At 57.0% G+C, this 20083-nt stretch overlaps 1 protein-coding gene across 7 annotated transcripts; it reads right to left on the bottom strand.

Moving 5' to 3' along the window:
* Window positions 1-1382: 1382 nt before the first annotated feature.
* Window positions 1383-13537, bottom strand: AMPD2 (adenosine monophosphate deaminase 2). 7 transcript variants are annotated; one of them, XM_019730489.3, is made up of 19 exons: window positions 13115-13531; window positions 12148-12242; window positions 8098-8228; window positions 7753-7883; window positions 6850-6918; window positions 6640-6751; window positions 6209-6395; window positions 5852-5993; window positions 5672-5761; window positions 5312-5441; window positions 4946-5140; window positions 4726-4857; window positions 4345-4508; window positions 3945-4071; window positions 3691-3854; window positions 3299-3419; window positions 2859-3032; window positions 2564-2674; window positions 1383-2448 (listed from the first exon to the last, which is right to left on the bottom strand). In XM_019730489.3, the coding sequence occupies exons 2-19, from the start codon at window positions 12236-12238 to the stop codon at window positions 2239-2241; spliced, it is 2481 nt and encodes an 826-aa protein (XP_019586048.2). In that variant the 5' UTR covers window positions 12239-12242; window positions 13115-13531; the 3' UTR covers window positions 1383-2238. The 7 variants fall into 7 exon arrangements, 6 of the variants coding, with proteins under 6 accessions (XP_019586048.2, XP_019586052.2, XP_019586046.2 ...); XR_016021744.1 differs by lacking the exon at window positions 13115-13531 and having other exon boundaries at window positions 3937-4071; window positions 12148-12475; XM_019730493.3 differs by lacking the exon at window positions 12148-12242 and having other exon boundaries at window positions 13115-13537.
* Between the last annotated feature and the right edge of the window lie 6546 nt (window positions 13538-20083).

The raw sequence follows: 20083 nt of genomic DNA, 5'->3' as shown, positions 1-20083 counted from the left end.
AAAGTATGAAGGCCTTCACTTGAAAATGATTTTCTCTCAATAAATGTATGAAAGAGAAATTTCTGGAAAAAAAACAACAAAAAACCCAGAAGCAATTTGTTTAAAAAGACAGTGGGAAGGTTCCTAAGAAACTCTTTAAACTGATAGTCTTCTTAGAGGGAGGTCTCAGCGCACACTGAGAAGCATGTACAAGGCATGGAAGGAAGGAGGCTAGTACATGACAAATTCAAGGAGTAAATATGGAGTTCTTGCCCTCAAGGAAACTTCTAGAGAAGACACAGCAGTTTTATTATTAAATGTATATAACTCCTTGAAAATTACGTTCCTTTCACCCTGGAAAACGTGTTCCTCGGGCAGACGAGGCCCGGGGGCAGAGGGGGGGTGTCCCTGGATGCTGAGGTCCCCTGGCTTCCCATCTGTGTTCTGCCACAGGCTGTTTGCTCCTCCTAAGTCTGCTTCCCCAACCAGACATCAGCCAGAGTTGTACAATCTCTAGCTCACCATCCAGCTCTAACATTCGGTTCTGTGATATGTAAACGGATAGAACCAACTGGCAAGAGAGGCTTTAGGGAGACTGAAGGACCCTGGGTGTTGGCCAGGAGCGAGCCTGGCTAGTGGGCCGCAGGACGCAGGGCATCAGGAGAGCTTCTGCTCTGGGACACTGGGCAAGTGTCACGCAGCGGGGGGAGTGAGCTGGTGCAGACGCAGCAGGCGGGGGCTGAGCAGGCTGACAGGAGAGGAGGAAGCCAGCCTCCTGCTCCCTCACCACACCTTCAATTACACAGGATCACGCTGTTCTAGGGCTAATTGCTTCTGAAGCAGCCAGCCTGTCATTCTCCCCACAGCAGCAACAAGCTTCTCTGTCACCAACCCAGGACCCTGCACAGCACAGGGTACATTCCACTTTCCTTCTTGGAGGTGCTCCAGAAATTGTATATTAAACATGGGACAAAAGCCGGGATATTAGATTCCTGAGCCATACCTTCCACCCACTGAATCAGAATCTGAGGGTAGGAACTGGAAATGGCATTTTAAACAAGCTCCCCAGAAGACCTTGAGGTCCCCAGGGTTTGAGAACCACAGGCCTAGGCCTGCTTGTAAGTACATACCCCCTAATGTTCCAGGCTGTCCCAAGGGGCTGGAAGGGGGGAGGAAGTAGGAGAAAAGTATGACGATTGCCTGGGGGTGGCAGATGTGCCCCCGTGGGCCTCTCCTTTCTCTCACATCTTCCTTTGTCAGTTCCCACGCGCACAAACACACGTCACCAAGCCCAGTCACTCCCCTCAGAATTTGCTTTCCCTCCATCCAAAAAGTCCCTGGATCCAACCTCAGCCATCCCCACCTCAGCTCTCCCTTTCCCAATAGAGACCCCACCTGCCTCATTACTTAAATAATCTTTATTTCTCATGCACTAGGAAAGATGGGATTGTATGAAACACTGCATTTCACAGCAAAGGCCTCGGTCCGGAAAACAACATAGGGGACCAGCCAGGATCCAAGTCTGGTCGAAACTCTGGGGACCATACTGGGGATACCACCCCCTAGGGCTGGTGGCAGATCTAGGACCTTCCAGCTGCAGTGGCCCCACACATGGCACAGGGTGGCTGCCCCCTCCCACAGAGGCACAGGAAGCTGACACCAGAGGAGTATGTGGACCGGAGGAAGGACGGAGACGGCTGCTGGGCAGCGACGTGGCAGAGGTGGCGGTCTGGCACCTCCAAGGCCTGAGTCCAGGATGGCAGGGCTACAACTGAGCTCTCAGCTGAGCTCTACCCATCGCAGAACTGCTGGCGCCCCATGAAGCACCCAGCAGCCCTGTGCTCACAGATGTGTTCAGACCCCACCTGACTGTCCCTCAGCCATGTAAACAAGATGGGGGCTTAAACTTAAGCCTTGGCCAAAGCTCAGATCTGCTCAGGCAGGACTCCAAAGGCTAGAGGGGCCAGCCCTCCACAATCATCCCTAGCCCCAGAGGACAACCAGGCTTCAGAGGATCCTGGGATGGGGCCACCAGCAGGGCAGCCCTCAAACCTGGGCCATTGGGGTGCTACCTGAGCCAAGACAGGTGGAGCAGATCCTGGCACTGCTCTAACTGGGGTGGCACAGAGACAGATACAGGTCAGAAACATGCTGGACAAAGAAGAACGTACACATGCAGAGACCACAACAGGGTGGGAGGGGTCCGGAGACAAAACACGGTCCAAGTTCTGAGATGCGGGGGCACCATGTGGGCCAGGCTCACTGAGGCCCCGGACTCATGGTGAGACCTGGCTCCTCAGGGATGGTCTCCAGCATCTCACTTTGGACGGCCTGCGTGATGAGCGCCAGCTCCTGGCACAGGGTCTCGTGGCGGTAGCTCACGCGGATGTCCGGCACGTTCGTGCGGCGTATGTCATTGCCCTCAGGACCCTCCTTGGTGTAGTTGGGTCCCAGCCAGTGGCTCTTCACCTGCAGGGTGAGGGGGTAACGGGCAGGGCTGCAGCTGGCGACCCCTGGGACCTTCCCCAATGCCGAGGAGGGGCGGGAGAGGGCATGCCCAGGTCCCGGCTAGTGGGTGTGGTACCTTGTGGGAGAAGCCACTCATGAGCACACTGTTGCGCGCCAGCTCACACATGTCGCAGGAACTGAGCTTCCACACCTGGGTGGCGATGCTGTACTCTTCCATCAGCGGCTCCTGCACAGGCCAGGTTCCCTTAAGACAGGTGCGCCAGGCCCGGTCACCCAGTCCCTCCCCGGGGGACTTGCCAGGCAGCATGCCGCACTCCACCAGCAGGGGGCAGCACCAGCCCTGAGACCCCAGTGTGGGCGGTGTCCTCGTCCCAGAACACCCCTCGGCCTGCTGCCCACTGGGGTCCCACCTTGGTGAAGTGGAACTGCAGAGGGTCGTCAGTGGACAGCGAGACCATGAGGCCGCGGGACAGGTACTCAGGTAGCGGGTTCCGGTGGTAGCTGAGGAAGAGGCTGTTGTTGCTGAGCGGCGACATGGCGATGCCGATCTGGGCCAGGTAATACAGGTACTGCAGGACCGGGGCCTGGGCAGGAGACAGGCAGGGAGGGCCGGTCAGGGGGCCTGGGGGCTGCAGAGCACACCTGTTTCTGGGGGTGACAAGGCCACAGTCGTGGAGGGAGGAGTCCAGGCTGGGCCTGACCTGTGGAGGCTCATGTACAGTCAGAATCCACGTTGGCGCCTCCGCGTGGAGGCTGGGGCTAGAGGGGGCCAGACTGGGGGCTGCGTGAGGAAGAGGATCAGCTGCCAGAGGGGCCCAGGTGGGAGGGAGGCTGGGGGTGCAGCCCTGACCTTGCGCAGAAGCAGCCCGTGCGAGATGTTCTCAGCCAGCATGAACGCAGACACCAGGTGGTGGATGGGCCCAGCCTCCCCGCAGTGCGGCCGCAGCACAAACGTGTGGAAGCCCCTTTGCCTGGGGGACATGAAGACAGCGTCAGCTCTCGGGTCTGGCTCCCTGCCCCAAGACTGTGTGGGCCTGGGATGGGGCAGGGCTACATTCTTGGCTTCAAGGCGTGAGCCATGGAGCCCCCAGGGCCGAGAACCAACCCATTAGGACCATGCCCAGGGCAAGAAGTAGGTCAGGGCTCTGGTGGGTCCAGCCCAGGGCAGGCCCAGGGCCAGGCCTGTTGGGCAAGGTGAGAAACAGCAGGCGAGAGCAGACGCAGCCTTGGCAGAGCCCACACCTGCGCAGGTGGTTCAGCATGGCCATGTTGGCGAAGGTGTAGTACAGATAATAGGCGTAGGGCGGGTTGTCCTCCTCCACCCAAGCCTCGGGCAGGGGGCTCTCCAGGTTGAAGACGTGGTTCTCGGGCTTGGACTCATCATCCACGCTGTCAAAGCCGTCCACCTGGCACAGGACTTTGGGGTTAGGCCCGGAGCTGCTGCCAGGCAGTCTGTCCTCCCCGCCCCCATACCCAGCCCTGTGCCACCTGCTCACATGCTGCAGGAAGAGGTGCAGTTCCGGGTGGCTGGCAGGGTGCACGGTGGCCTCGAACAGCGGCAGGAAGATGTTCTCCAGCATCTCCTGAAAGTTGGCCAGCTGGCCCTTGGTACGGTACACATCACTGCCGGCGAAACGCAGGCACACAGGTGTGTGCAGGTCAGGGCCGGTGTGAGGACACCAGCAGGCCAGGAAGGGTCGGACCCCAGCCCAAGATCACAGTAACTAGCACTTTGGAACCAGACTGGGTGGGCCAGGCTAGACAGACCGGGGTGGGACCAGGAAGGGCCACCTTTCACTCAGGGCCTCGGTCAGCCATGCCAGGAGGACAGGAGGCAGGCTCTGGCCCCGTGACCTCTGCCCCCTCGTGTGCCCTCCCACTCCCAGGGACACTCACAAGAGGCGCGGCACCTGCACGAGCCAGCGCACGTTGGGGGAGTGCACGCGATGCATCACGGCCCAGTGTGCCAGCTTGTCCCACTCGTCCCTCGAGCGCCCATAGATGGACAGCCTCAGCTCCGCATTCTGGTATTTGCTCTCCTCCAGGTCAGCCATCACCTCCTAGGGACATGCACAAGACAACTGTCCCCCTCGGGCTTCCCACCAGTCCTCGTCTTTGCACCCACTGCCACGTGTCCTCAGGCAGCCTCATGCCTCTGACTCGCCGTCCTGACCCACCCATGGGCGCCCCTCACATACCCAGGTTCTCAGGCCAGGGAGCGCTGCCCAAGGCCCGCGCTGCCCCCGTACCAGGGTCTTGGGAGCCATGCCTCCTTACCTTGATGATGTGAGCGAAGTACTTCCCAGAAACCTTGTTGTCCGTCTTGATGAAGATCTCTCGGAGGACAGATTCCCCAATAGGGTTGTACTTGGCATTGAACTTGTCAAAGCGATGGAAGGTGTTCCTGTCCTGGGGTAGACAGGCAGGCCCAGGTCACCCCGACCCCCCAGCCCACGTACGGACCCCGAGTCCCTCAGCCCCCGAGGCTGGGACTGACCGCATGCACGTCCAGTGTGTCTACACTCAGGTCATAGGCCGTGAGATTCATGCTCTCGAAGACCTCCCGCAGCGTCTGCTCACGGCCCTGCTCCACGTGCACGATCTCCTCCAGGTGGCGCTTCATTGCCCGCTTGATGAAGCGCAGTAGGTGCTTCTGGTTCATGCAGGACGAGGCGTGGATGTGCGTATCCACCTGGGATGGAACGGGGGCTGCTGGGTCCACCGTGGCCGGGGGGTGGGGGGGAACGTCGAGGACCTGGGCAGTGGGATGGGAGATGCCTCTGCAACGTGGGTGCTGCGTGGGGGCCCAGGTCTCCGGGAGGAGGCTGGGCAGAGGTGCAGGGCTGGCCAGGAGCAGACCCACCTTGCGGATGTTGTAGAAATCTCGGTGTGGCACCTTCTTCTGGGCAGCTAGCTCTTTCATCTCATTGAGCAGCACGTGCATCTGGAACTTGGAGCTCAGGTACTGCAGCCGGCGGTAGCAGAACGACTTTCTGGCAGGAGGAGGACGGGTGGGGGCTCAGGGTCTGTGGGGAAGCCCCTGAGGAGCAGAGCAGAGGAGGAGGCGGGAGGGTGCAGGGCTGAAGCTGCCCAGGGGGCAGCAGGCTACTAGGACTCGGTGACTGAAGCGGGGAGAGACTGGTGACAGGTGTCTGCGGCAGGGCTGGGGCTGGAGATTCCGGGCTCGGGGGGAGCTGAGTGTCTGCGACCAGTGGGGACTCACATGGGGCCGTTGATAATCAGCGCCATCAGCACGTTGACGTCAGCCACAAACTCCTGCAGGTCCGGGTATGGCAGCTCCACCTCAGAGCAACTGGCACATGGTGGGGGGTGGAGGAGCTTGGGTAAGGCGAGCAGGCAGGCCCTGCACCCCCCAACTTCCCCTCAGCACGTCCCCTCTTACTGCACATCGGGCTCCCTGCGGGTGTAGACGTGCACCACGCCCTGTACCATGCGCAGACCCAGGCCCAGGTCCCCGGGCATGGCGCTGGGCTCCCAGTGCTCATAGGGGTGCTGCTCCAGCGCCGGGGGGTGCACCGGGGCATCTGCAGGGTGGGGAGGGTGGGGTCAGGGCCAGGGCCATCTGCCCAGCCCAGAGGCCCCGCAGACAGAGGGGAGCGACGTCAGGCCCCCACCCCCGCCTCCATCCCGGAGACAAGACTGCGTGTGGGAAGGGGCAGGCAGTGAGGTTCCTGGGCCCCAAGCTCAGGGAGCCTGGTACATGAGGGCACTTGTAGCAGGGCAGGGATGGGAGTCCCACCTGCAGACACAGGGGTGTCGGGGCCCTGCTCATAGGTCCGCGTCTCCAGAGGCTTCTCAGCCAGCTGCTGCAGATACCGGCGGGTAGTGGTGCAGAAGCCCTGCAGCGACAACGCCATGTACTTCTCCCGGATGAAGAGGGCCCGCACCACACTCTTGGCTGCGTCCAGAAGGTCTGTGAATGGCACCTGGAGACAAGGACGTGTGGTCACTCTCTTCGGTCTCAGGCCCAGGCCAGGCTCACTCTCAGCTCTTCCTTCAGGCCTTGACCCCAGAAACACTCAGACCACGCACTTCCCACCACATCAACCAGCTCCCAGACAGACCCTCTGCCCCTCCAGCTTCCAGAAAGAGAAACGCCCTCTCTAGCCCCAGCCCCAGTTCCCCAGGCTGGGGGAGCCCACTGGGACCCAGGGCCCTGCCCACACTCACCCCACACTTCTCATCCCCAGCGATGGTGACCCGCTGAAATTCCCGCTCCAGCACCATGTCACGCTCCCGCAGACCCCGGTCACCTTGCCCCTCACTCTGCTCCTTGTAGAGCCTACAGGATGCAGGGCACAGGAAAGGGGGTTGGAGCCTGCAGTGCGACAGGCCCCAGCCCCGCGTCCCCGTGTCCCCGCAGCCCTCTGCCCTCCTCACTGGAAGTCCAAGTCACTGTCCGTCTTCAGGAAATCCTGCTTGGCCCGAAGCAGGATGTCGGGCTCCAGCCTAGAGGTGAGGGGGCAAGAGGTCAGGCAGACGACTAGGGACGGCCCTGGCCCCAGACCCCTGCCCTGGCTGGTGCTGTGATGTGCTGTCACACGGGGTCCTCACAGGGCTGTGGAACCCTGAGCTGCGCGTGCTGCTCTTGCCCCACTTTGGAGATGAGAAAGCACGTCCAGAAGTTAAGCCGGTGCCCAGGCTACACTGACAGCGCCAGCACCCAGCAGCCTGACGCCAACACCTGTACTTTACACCACTGCTCGGTGCTGCCTCCCCAGGGGGACCCAAAAGGAGGGACCCGATGGGAGAGGGACAGAGATGGGGCTCTGAAGCACCCCATGGAGACAAAGGGACCCTGTGCGCCTCCCCACAACCCCACACTGCCTGTGTCCCACCCCACCCCGCAGCTACCTGGCTGTGCCCCCCACCCCACCCCGCGGCTGCCTGGCTGTGCCCCCCACCCCACCCCGTGGCTGCCTGGTTGTGCCCCCCACCCCACCCCACGGCTGCCTGGTTGTGACCCCCACCCCACCCCACGGCTGCCTGGCTGTGCCCCCCACCCCACCCCGCGGCTGCCTGGCTGTGCCCCCCACCCCACCCCGCGGCTGCCTGGTTGTGACCCCCACCCCACCCCGCGGCTGCCTGGCTGTGCTTCCACCATACACCTGTCTGTGCCCCTCACACACAACTGCCTGGCTGCACCCCCACCGCAACTTGTATGGCTGTATACCGCCGACTCCGAGGCTACCTGGCTGTGTCCCCTCCCCCACAACATGCAGCTGCCTGGCTGTGTCCCCCAACACCGTAGCTGCCTGCCGGGTTCTGGGGCCGGGGGCTCACTTGACATCCTGGCTGATCTGCCGCTCCAGGCGCTGCCTGCGCTCCTCCAGCTGCTCGATGGGGCTTTCCTCGGGGAACTCGTAGGGGGCGCTGCGGAGCTCGCTCTCAGCCAGGGAGCGGCTGAACAGCTCCTGGTGGAGGCAAGGAAGGGTCAGTGTGGCTTAGCCCTCAGCCCCCGGGCCCTCCCTTGCAGAGTCTGGGGAGGGGGTGAGGGCAGCAGGAGCTGGGGATACCTGGGAGAGGCTAGGGATCAACGCACAGCCAAGCGTGAAGTCAGGGGACAGGGAGCAGAGTCAGGGCATGGGGACAGCATGGAGGGACACAGGGCAAGGTGCCAGGCGATACCTCCGCGATCTCCTTGCATTTGCCATCCATAGACGTGCGTAGGTCGAGCGGGAAGTGCTTGTGGCAGGGGGCAGGGCCTGGCAGGGATCGGGCAGACTGCAGCGGAGGGGCCCCCAGCCCACCCCGAGCCTCTGTGGAGACAGTGATGCCAGGGTCAAAGGGGGGAGGGCAGGATCTGGGGGCAGTGGAAGCCCTGGGCCCCCGCCCGCCCCGGGCCAGCTCCGAGAGGCCAGGGCTTGTAGAGTAGGCCGTCCCTTCTCAGAGACTGAGGAGGCTGTGTGTGACTCCCAAAGGACCTGACCCTCACAGCTACCACAGGGACCCCTCGCATGTTCCAGGTGTGAGGGTGGGGGTCCTAAGTCTGCCCCTGGAACAAGTGGATTCATTCACTCCAGGAATCAGAATCTGAATATTGGACTAGAGGCCACTCCCTCAGGCCTCCAAACCTCCATGTGAGAACCTCCCACATGCGGCACGCGCTCCAGGAAGGCACCGATAAGGACCTGTGGCCACATGAGCGGTCCCCAGCCCACAGCTTCCAGAGCAGGCAGTCCAGGCTCAGACCTGCCTCTGGACTAGCAGGTCCTCCGCTCAGAGGGCCAGGGCCCTATGTCCTGATGTCCTACACCTACAGAGCACGGGGAAGCCACGGCTGCCACTCAGCTCTGACCTGTGGACCAGCCCTCAAGGGATAGGAAGAGAGGACGTGGAGGACCTGACTGGCAGCAGGAACTCTATTGCCTCCCCAGAGGCCTGCCCTCTCCCCCAGGACCCCAGGGCTGCCAAGATGTGCCTCGGTCTCAGCCTGTCCCTCCCACTGCTGGCTGCCCCTCCAAAGGGAGCTGCCACAAACAGTCTGCGCCACTCAGAGGCCCCAGAATCTGGGCCGGAGGCCCCAGGGAGGGAAATATCAGAGGCCAGGGTCTCAGCGCATGGAGGGCAGAACTCAGCAGCGCCAGTAGGAGGCTGGCACTAAAAGCCTTGAGGCTGCCAGTCTAGAGGGGATGCCTGTGCTCCCAGCCCACCCTGAAGGACCCTCCTGGGCTCAGCGGCCCCACCCTCCCCAGCAGGAAGCCCTCCACACCCAAATGGGCTCTCCCAACCAGCTCTCGGGGGTCCTCCCTTCCAGCACCCTCCCTTCCCCTCTCCACCAGGACTGAGGGACAGACTGGAGGCTGTGCCCAGGTAGAGTGTCTTAAAGTCCCTAGGCCCACTCCCCAGCACCCCTGAGTCTGGTCCCAAGGCTGGACAAAAGGAAGAGGAGGTGCCTGCCCCAGACCCAGGACCCAGCACCCACTTGTCCTCAGGCCTGCCTGGGTCCTACCTGCAGACTTCAGGCCGCGCCAGCCAACAGCCCAGTGCCCCTTGCCTGCCTGTTTGCTGAGTGGCCGGCAGCCCTGTGCCCCTTGCCTGCCTGTTTGCTGAGTGGAGCTGCAACCAGTCCCCCAGGACAGCTCAGGGGCCGGCACGGGCTGTACCAAGTGCAGCTGCATACAGGGGAGACCCTGGGATGACGGCAAGTAGGGGGCTGGGGGAGCTCAGGAAAGCCCAGAAATCAAGGGAAGGAGCATCAAAGTTCGGCCATATGAGGAGCCCCAGAACTGAACATGGCATTAACCTCTACAGTGCCAGGGCCCAGCCCAAAGTGGGGCCCCCAAGGGGCCGGAGCAGGGTAGGCTGATATGGGCAGGTCACGCTAAGCTGGCAGGGAGGGGCCGAGGCTCCTTAACATGCACTGCCCCAGTGTATAGTGAGTAGGTAGAACCTGGCTGGCCACAGGATGGGGGGAGAGGAGTGCAAAGAGAGGGCAAGCAGCCCTGTCTCTATACCTAGCAGCCCAGGCCATCCTCCTCTGCCCAGTGGCCTTGTTTTGCCCGTCCTCTGGGGCCCTGCCTATGGGGTCCCTCGGGAGAGACAGGGCCTCTGCCTGGGAGGAGCTGGCTGGCAGCCCTGGAAGTGGCTCAGTCCAGGCAGGGACCATGACGCCCAGTGACTGGTTCATGGTCCCCTAGACCTCCAACCCCTGTTTCAGTTGTAATGGATACATTGCCCAGGAAGAGAGGTTTGGGAGAAGAGGGACTAGAATTTGGAGGATTGACTCTGACTTTGTTCCCATTTATTAGCAAGTCTCTACTTCCTGGATGTACGCAGGTGATAAGTGGATCCTGTCCTGCCCAGCCACAGCTGCCGTAAGGCTTACACAGATCTGGCTCCGAGAAGCCAGTCAAACACAATAATCTGTGATGATCAACTCCTGGGACCCTCCCAACACGTCCCACCCACTGGGGAGGGTGGGAGGTTCTTGGGCCCAGGGCAGGCCAAGGCAACCGAGCAGATAAAGGCAGCAAAGAGAACAGAACCTGGAAGGGGTGGAGATGGGGGGGTGATACTATCTCTTCCTTGTAAGAGGGCAGCGAAGGAAGAGGAAGGAAAGATGAGCACCGGCTCCACCGCTCAGGATGTAAGACACAACCTGAGGTGCTTGCTTGCCCAAGAACTCGGATTCTACACAACTCTTCCCCACTCCGAAACCCCTCCAGGGGACGCTGACCACAGACCGCAGGGGTGGTCTGGAAGCGGTCAGCAGGAGCTGAGACAAAGGCCCTCATCTCAACCCCCTCTCCTATCAGGATGGCCCAGGGCCTCCATGGAAATGCTGGAGTGACCAGGACAGGTTCCAGCAGCCAGAGCCATCCCCCCAGCCTGCCAGGCCACTGCACGGGGCTGCTGGGGTTCACTGGAGGTGACAGACAGGCAGTAACCTCCACACTCCCTGAAGCCGGGCCTAGAAAACCCAGCTGCTGCCTGCTGGTCCCTTCTCCCAGGGTCTGTGTCACAGCACCACACACACACACACACACACACACACACACACACAATCACATAGGGGGAGGGAGGGTATAGTTGACCAAAAGCCAGCCACTCCCGCCAACTCCAAGATTCTTGCCATCCCATCTACTCTCTTAACCAGGACTCACAGCCAGGACTGCCTCAGTAGGCAGCGAGGTGCCCAAGGCTTTGACCCACAAGTATGATGCTACCACCATGTGACCACCCAAAGGTACAGATCTGGCCCTGGCGGACACACCCTCTGGATGGCACAGACCCTCAGGACAGCACGGATCAGGTCAGCATCTTCAATGGCATAAGAAAACATAGGAGGTGGGTGGTCAGGCTATAGGCACAGACAGCTGCTGAGGGGGAGACTGGCTTGACCTAGTCACCAAGGTGGGGGTGGTGTTTCTTCAGCCACAAGACCTGGGGACAGCAGATGGCAGGGACATATCCCTTAGAAAGCACAGACCCAGGCAGCTGAGCTCTTAGGGAACTGGGCACAACTGTACCAGGCTGCCTGCTCCAAATGGCGCAGAGATGCCTACCAGAGTGGGAGCTGGAACCAAAGGGTACTGGAGCACTCGCGGGTGGGCAGCAGGCCCAGCCTGAGCCCTGCATGGTCGGGCCCAAGGACACCAATACTCTTGGGGACACTCACGAGACAGACCAGGAATGAGCACACAGCAAACGATCACAGTTGCGCCCCCGGCCCTGGGATGCCCGGCGTCAATGAGTGTGCCCTAACATCAGAGCCCCAGTGAGGGGTCAGAGATCTGGGGTCCTAAAAAGAGGAACTAGCCATACGAGGACAGCCTGAGCCTGTCTGGCAAAGGAACAGCTGCCAGCACTGTGGCCACTCTGCAAACCAGTCAGTCCCACTCGGCCCCCACTCCATTCATACACACTCTCCATGCAAACAGCCTTAGCACATCCACACGCTGACACGTGTGCAAACACAGCTCTTGCTGCACCCACACCCATGCCCACTCCCCGTTACAAGGATAACATCCCTGACATAGAAACCTCCACCCCACCTCTCTCCCCACACCACCTCCCAAGCCAGCTGTCCCTGGGACCGAGGACGAGGCGTACCACAGCAGAGAGGGTGCAGAACCACCCCCCACACCCCACACCCCCGCCCTCTGAGGGGACCAGTGGCCAGGGCCAAAAGTGGTGGAGCAGAGCCAGTGCCTGGGTCAGGATGCACGCACTCACCTGGTACTGCAGAGGAGGGCTGCTGGCTGGCACGCTTCTTAAAGGGATATTTGGCCTTGGGTTTGCCCGGGCCGGATGGATAGGACGCCATGGCTCTGGTCGTGGAGATGGCGGGGGAGTCTGAGCCGCACCAGCTGGGCCTGGCTCTGCCACATCCAACCCCTTCCTCCGCCCCGCCCCCAGCGGGAGTGAGTGATGCAGGAAGCAGAGGCCCCGCCAGCGGAAGAGGCCCTGGCCACGATTTCTGTTGTCTAGGCAACCTCCGGGAGGGGCCTCCATCCCCGCCCCTCATCCCTCCCCTCCCTTCCCTCATCCCAGGAGTGACGTGGGCCTGGGGAGGGATGGAGGTGCGAACAAGATAGGGAAGAGCCAGCACCCAGCACGCCACTAACCCTCTCTGGAGCCCTGGAACCCGCCTCCCTTGCCATGACTCTGGGGCGAGGACTCAAAGTCCAGGCTAGCGGGACTAGCTAGCGTGAGAGAAAAATGTGATAATAAACAAGGATCCGGCGTGAGCTCCCCCAGACTCAGAATACGTTCGGCTCAGGGCAGGCGCGGTCCGTGAACACCCAGTCCCTCTGGGGCAGAATCCCCTTTTTCCTTCTCTATCTGAACCCCGGCCCCACGGTAGCGCAGCTCTGGGAGGATGGAGCAGAACGGAGACTCCCAGCCCGGTAGGGAGTAGCCTGTCTTGGGAAAATTCCACTGTCCAGCAGAAGCTACCTTCTAGCAAGGCAGGGAGGCCAGGAGGCAGGGGCTTCTCTGCGGGTCTGGGAAAGAGACCCGGCGTCTCCCGCCTCCTCCCTGTCTTTCCACACGCAGGCTCTGCTCTCCCAGGCCCTCCGCAGGAGGAGCTGGCCGCCTTCGGTACGTCTGCCGGCTATGCCCAGTCCGCTACCTCGTCACCCAGGACACTGCACGTCTCTATCCCAGAGACCCTCCCCCCAACACAGGCACACACACTCACCTGAGGCCATGCTGCCCGAGCCCTTAAAGGGACCCGGGAGGCTGCCCGCCAGGGTCTGCACAGCCGGGAAGCCCGGGTCTCGAGGAAGGGGATGAGGGCTGGGGCCCAGACCCGCAGCAAGTCGCTCCAAGAGCCCCTGCCCCGGCACGGAGACGCGGGAAGTAAGGCAGTCTTTCAAAATTGCCGGATGTCAGGAGGCGGGACCCCGCCGGCCTTGGCCGCAGCACTGGCCTGGGAGACCCCCCCAGCTCCCGCACTCCGGAGGCGAGCAGGCCACGTGCTCCCGGGAGAGCGGGACCCGGAACTCGACAGGGCTTCTTTCCACACTCTCTGGATATTCGGGGTCTGCCTCCTGTAGCTGGACTGCGGGGTAGTCACGCAACAGGTGCGACCCCACTGAAATCTGACCAGTGCCGCCGCGCTTCTTCGCCGGCCCAGGCCCCGCCCCGACCGGGCCGCCAGGCCCCGCCCCCGCCATTTTTTCCTCATCCCGGCGCCACGTGGTCTGCAGCCACTACGCAGTCGGATCGGTGCAAGTTCTGTGCGTCAGCTCATCAGTAAATGGGATGGGGTAATCGCACTACCTCACTCAAAGGAGTTATTGTGAGGATAAATGTTCACCACCTTTGCGCGGTGCCTGGCACAAACTCAATGCCCAATGAAAGGTAGCTATTATCATTGCCCCAGGATTCACTTTTAGCAGAAGTCCTACACCAGCATTCTCACTGTGGGTGTCTGTTTCCTCCTGGCAGGCATAGATAGGCAGGGTGTGCCTTGCATTCTGGCTCCCCTTCCCACATTTATTTCTATATTTGTTGATTAAGAGCTTAGGCTCTGTAGCCAGAATGCCTGGGTTCAATTCCAGACTCCTCCACCTACTTCCTGACTGACTTTGGAAGAAAGTTACTTCTCATCTATAAAATGAGTGTAAGAAACCCTGCTTTGTGGTGGTTTTTCGATAAATGAGCTAATATAACTGCTCACAACAGTGCCTGACCTTTTACTATCCAATTAATATTTGTGTATTATTGCTTTGGCCTTGGCTTTGGTTCCCTATTAACACTCGCAGAGGTTTATTCACCTTATAAAGAAGTGGAGTTGGTCTGTTGTGGGGACTGCAGATTCCCCGCCCAACAGGCATCTCCACTCTCAAGTGGCTGAAAATCATACCTAAAGGGAACTTACAGGGAAAGTCCCGAAGACTTCACTGAACATAATTAAGTGTATTAGCAGCAATTAATCTTTTCCCTATTTCTCCATCTTGTGGGAACCCTTTACCCCCACACACACCCAGTTGCACAAACGCTGCTTACCCAGCTCCTCCTAGTTCTCACCACCCCCGTAGCCAAATTCCTTCCCAAACTTCACCTCCCCCAACTCTCCCCAGGCTGAACCCTGAATTTTATTCTCACCTCCATTGATCCCTGCCTACTGCTGCTAACGCTGGGCAACTCAAAAAACCATGGTCTTCACAAACATGGAGGAGGAAAAGTTCACCTTACAAAAAATCAATAAAATTGAAAAGAAAACAAGGAAATGCCATGTTTACCCATCAAATTAGCAAAGATTAAGGCGGGGGGGGGGGGGGGGGAGTTCTGGGCAGCCCGGTGGCTGGGGTGGTTGGAGCTCCCTGCTCCTAACGCCGAGGTCGCTGGGTGGATTCCCACTTGGGCCAGTGAGCTGCGCCCTCTACAGCTAAGATTGTGAACAACAGCTCTCCCTGAAGCTGGGCTGCCAGGAGCAGCCGGCGGTTGGCATAAGCTGCCCTGGGTTGCTGTGTGCTGCCATAGGCTACTGTTTGCTGCCATGAGCGGCCATGGCCAGCATGAGTGGCCAGCAACCATCGTGAGTGGCCGTGGGCTGCTGTGTGCTGCCACCAGCAGCCGGTGGCCATCGTGAGTGGCCGGCAACCAGCGAGAGCTGCCATGAGCTGCTGTGAGCAGCTGACCTACGACCAGCAACCGAAGACCAGCGACCGACTGCCTCAGGCAGCGGGGAGCGCACGGCTCATAACACCAGCATGGGCCAGGGAGCTGTGTCCTACACAACTAGACTGAGAAACAACGGCTTGAACCGGAGTGGGGAGGGGGAGGCGGATGACAGGGGGGAAAAGTCCTAATGCAGATAAGGGTGTAGTTAGTTAGCTGGAACACACACATATACCACTGGGGCATACATATTGGCAGAATCTTTCTGAAAGCCATTTAGTAATATATGATCAAGAATCTTTTAAAATTTCATATTATTTGACCCAGTAATTCCACTTCCAGGAAATTATTCTTCTAAAAAGAGCTGCCAGAGAAACATACCCAAAGTTTCATCACTACAATGTTTATCACACAGAAAGGTTGGCAACTTTAAAGGTCGAACAGGGAAACGTTTAAATTATGCCTTATACATACAGTGAAATACAGCTGTTCTTGGAGAATTTCTTACTGAGGAGGAGAATTTCTTACTGAATTTCTTACTGTTTACAATGTAACGCTAGGTGAAAAATAAATGGATGTAAAAATCTGTACATACAGTATGGCCCTAACTATGTGACATATATGCATAGAAAACAAACACACCAAGACGTTCACAAATGATTACCTGTGAGAGGCAGAATTGTGGGTTATTATTTATTTTCTTCTTTATACTTATTTGCATTTAAAAATTGTCTACAATGAACATCCATTACTTTTATCATCAAGGGACTGGAAAACAAAAGTCTGTAAAAATCTGTACTAGCCTCCACCCCATCCCCAGCAGACCCTCCTGGGTCTTAACCCCAGACTAAATTGATCTTGGGGCCCTTAGGAGTGTTGAGGCTGTTGGGCTCCCAACAATGAGTAATAAAATAAACCTCAAGATTAAAAATCAAGCACCAGATAACCAAGTAGAATGTCAACTACGTTCTAATAAAAATGCAAATTTTGACCGTTTTAAGCAGTGGTATCTTGCATCGCGCCAGGTTTCTTCAGGATTCCCCCTTCATCCAGACCTACCTATTTACCTACCTAACCAGCCCACAGATGGCAATCCCTGCCCTCCACCCTGCCCAGGCAAACCGGTTCATGAGTCCCTTCATGCTTCTCCCTAGTCCCACGTGCATCACACCCTTCACCCTGTAACCCTCCCACATTTCCAGGCCATTTGGTAAACTGTCCCTGCTGGGAAATCTGCCCTGATCACACCCAGCAGCAATCTCCCCACCTACATAACACCAGCAAGATCTCAGTGGGGTTCCATTGTCTGTGTAGGAGAGAGTTTGGGAAATGAAGGAGTGAGTCATTCCCTACAACCTCACGTTGGGGCCTTAATGATGTCTTTGAGCCGCTGGGATCTAAACACAGCTTCCTCCCCTCCTAGTCTATTCATCAGATGGTTCCTTAAATGGCCCTCCCTGAATCACAGGTCCCCACTGACAACAATGCACTCCTTACTTCTTGCAAGAAGTGCTTCTCTTAGCTCTGGCCTGCAGCTCACTTACGATGTCAGCCTCCTACCTACGCCAGACCACTCTCCGCAAATATTAGACTTGGGAGAAAACACCTGCAGCCTTAAAAAGATTCTTGGCCAGGAAAATTTCACAAACCATACCCTATGCCTAGATGCTTCCAGAACCAAGCTGTTCAGCTCATTTCTCAGCTTGTCCCAGCAGCCAACCCCCCTCCCCAACCCTAGTCACCCAGCAATGTTTATAGCACCATGCAGCTGTATCCATCTGTACTTGTTTATAAGTCTTCCATAGGTTTTAGCCAAATCCTTTGTCGTTCGAGGCCCTTCGCTGGCTAGCCCCAATCTCCCCTTCCCGTCTTCATCTCCCAGCCCTCCTCTCCATGCTGTGTTCCTTCACTTTCACTCCAGTCCAGTCACATCAAACTTCCCAGTCTTCTCTGAGCACTTTGTACCTCCTGCCACCGTGCCTTTTCTCATGCTCTTTCCTCCCATCAAAATGCGTATCCTCCATTTCCATTGTGTTCTGCTTCTTTGTTGAAAGTCTGTTCATTTTACAATTGTTCCCTCCTTTCTTCCACTATAGAATTTATCAATTTGACTGTTAGATGTGTGACTCCTTCTTTCTGCCCCGGGGTGGAGGCTAGGTTTTAAACAGCTCTGAATTCTCCAACACTAGCACAGGGTTCCTTTAATTAAATGGTTTCTCTGTGAATTTACCCCACCTCTTGCTTTGGACTGGAAAGTTTGGAAGGCAGCTCCTCATTCTTCGTGTCCTCCCCACTCCAGCTTTGCCCACAAGTCCCCACCACTGGGGGTAAGACAGATCCTGAGATGTCCCCTTAACTCAGGAAACAGGACCAAATTGGTTGAAAAATAGTGATTCTTTTTTTCACTCAAAATGATTTGGTTATAAGGGCTGTGAACTAGGACACCTGAACTCTAGCAGATTCTGATGCTAATTTGTTTGTTAATATGAAGATCATGTTTCCGTGCTTCAGTTCACTCACCTCTAAAATGGGAATGGCACTTACAGGCTGAGCCTACTATTCCACCAGGACACTGAACTCAAATGTGATAATAAAGTAGAAATGCCAGCAGAAAGGCACAGGAGATGGAGATGGGGGCGGGGGGGGGGGGGAGAGCAGGAGGTCACTGGCATCAGGATGGTGCATGTGTAGCAGTGGGTCTGTGCAATCAGAGGCCAGGTGAGGGCCAGGAGTTCTCTTACTCAGCCTAGTTTCGGGAACAGGAGGCAGCAAGCTAGGAAACAAGCAGAAGCAGCAAAGAAGTTTGCAGAGGTGGTAGTTGAAAAAGGAACAAGCTCAAACCTTTTCTCCCACATGTGAAACAAGTCAGTCGTTCCTTTAACAAAGCTCAAGTGCTGCTGTTACTAAGCTCACGCATTTGCCTGTCTTTTTTGCCCTAGTTGTTCTTTCACTGGCTGCTTATGTGGAGGTAGTAGAAAGAAAGATCAGCTGGTGTGTCTGTGTACTAAGCTCTAGGACCTGGAATGAGTTACTTAACCCTCAAGCCTCAGTTATCCAGTCTGTAAATTGGGGACTAAGCATTTACCCTGACGTCTGGTGAGAATTAACTGGTATGAGCCACATAAATTGACTAGCATGGTTCCTGGCGGTCCCTTGCTGTGAACAGTGCAGGCTTCAGCACAGCTCTGGCCTAGGTGTAAGTTACCAATATTGCAGGAAGGCTAGGGCAGGTCTCATTACTGAAACCTTATAGCCAAGATTCCAAGACACTCACAATTTCAAAGACAAGCTCTAGTTTTCCCTTAAGCCCACAAGCACCTGCCAATTTGTGATTGGGAAAACATGATCACCACGGAAGGCACCTTGGTGGCTGCCTATTTCTCCATCAGCCCTGAGAAGCTGGGCTCCAGGCCCAGTGCTTCGCATACAGATCCCCAGATATGCAGCTGAAAGGAGGACGATGCGATGGTCGTGGCAGCTCAGGGTTCCTGGTAGGTGGGGACCTAGGTTCTACCTTCCCCTTTCTTAGTCCGACTGGCCCCCGGTGCACTATCCCAACTGTAAAACGAAAGAGAAAGTTACAGCCTCTGCGTTCAGTGGTTCCCTACCTGGGCTGCACATTACAATCACTCGAGGACACTAAAAAATCTTCATGCGTGGATAGCAGTCCAGCCCAATTAACTCAGGATTTTTAAAAAAGCTCTGTAAGTAAATTCCCATGTACACGACAAGTTGAGAACAGCTGTTCGGGATCAGGGTTTTTCAAACTTGGCAGATAATGACAATCGCGTAGATTAGTTTAAAAGTTTCTCAGTCTCTGGAATTGGCACTATTACTGGAACTTATGGATTCTAAGACACACCCTTTTAATAATGTGTATATTTGAACATCTTTGCAATCAGAGTGATCTGGCATCTAAGCTTTGATGAAATACAAGCATCTCAGGTGATTCTTACAATGATTAGGCAAGTTTGAGGAAAAGCCAGTTCCCTAGTACTCCCTAGACAGTGCTTCCCAACCTTTAATGTACTTGAAGTCGCTTATGATCCCGTTAAAAAAGCAGGTTCTGAATGAGAAAGTCTGGGTTAAGGCCTGAGATCCTGCATTTCTAACAAGCTCCCAGGTGACCCGTGCTGGGCTTTGCACCACGTTTGGGTAGCAAAATTCTAAAGTATCTCCTTCTGAGGAGACTCCTCTAACAACACATTTAAGTAAACTGAAAGAATTGGCACAGAGATATATGACCAATGGAGAGTCTTTGATACATGTCTGTGAGGTGATTGCTAGACTGCATTCCAGCAATTATGAGGCAGCACGAACCCCCACTCTAAAAATCAGCATAGTTCACTCAGCAAGTGAAACTGGGCCTTGGGTGGCTTTAGTGGATAGAGGGGAAGGAACACCATTCTCTTTACCATATACCCTTTTTCCTTCCTTCCTTCCTTCACCAACTTTTATTGAGTTTATGTCCAGTAGTAAACCACAAGGTCTGAAGGATTCAAAGATGAGTCAAATGCGGCCCCTGATCTCCAGGAGGAGGGAACTCAGTCTAGGGGAAACCCATTTGTAAAACAGACAAAGGACAATGTGGTAAGTGCTAGTAACAGAAGTATGCACAAAGAGATGAGCCCGCCTAAAAACAATGCTAATAGCTTTCGGGTGCAGCAGTCACTGGAGGAGCTGGAAGAAACATGTCTAATCTTTTCAAGGAAGGGCACCACCCCAAACAAAAAGTCCTTGCCAGGACCGGCCTGCGATGATGGAGGAGTGTGCACTGATGCCTCGAAGCCTTTGAAACCAAGACCCTAGAATCTGGACTGAGTGGAGCTTCCTATGTTTGGTGCCTCTAATCTCTAGCTCTGAGATGCAAGGGAATCGGAGGAACGGACTTTTAGGGGATCAGCCTTTCAAAAGGATGGGACAGCCATTATCTGATTCCAGAGCTCCAGTACCCACATCCCATCTTCCCGTGTCAGAATCCAGCAGATCATTTTCCTAGTCACAGAAACACTTGAGTCTCTGCCCTTTGTCATACTGAGCT

Source organism: Rhinolophus sinicus, chromosome 7, assembly GCF_057876585.1.
Source record: "Rhinolophus sinicus isolate RSI-liver-muscle chromosome 7, RSI-T2T, whole genome shotgun sequence".
In the NCBI taxonomy this organism is placed as follows: domain Eukaryota; kingdom Metazoa; phylum Chordata; class Mammalia; order Chiroptera; family Rhinolophidae; genus Rhinolophus; species Rhinolophus sinicus.
Note: the sequence above shows the minus strand (reverse complement) of the source record. Positions and strands in the feature narration are given on the sequence as shown.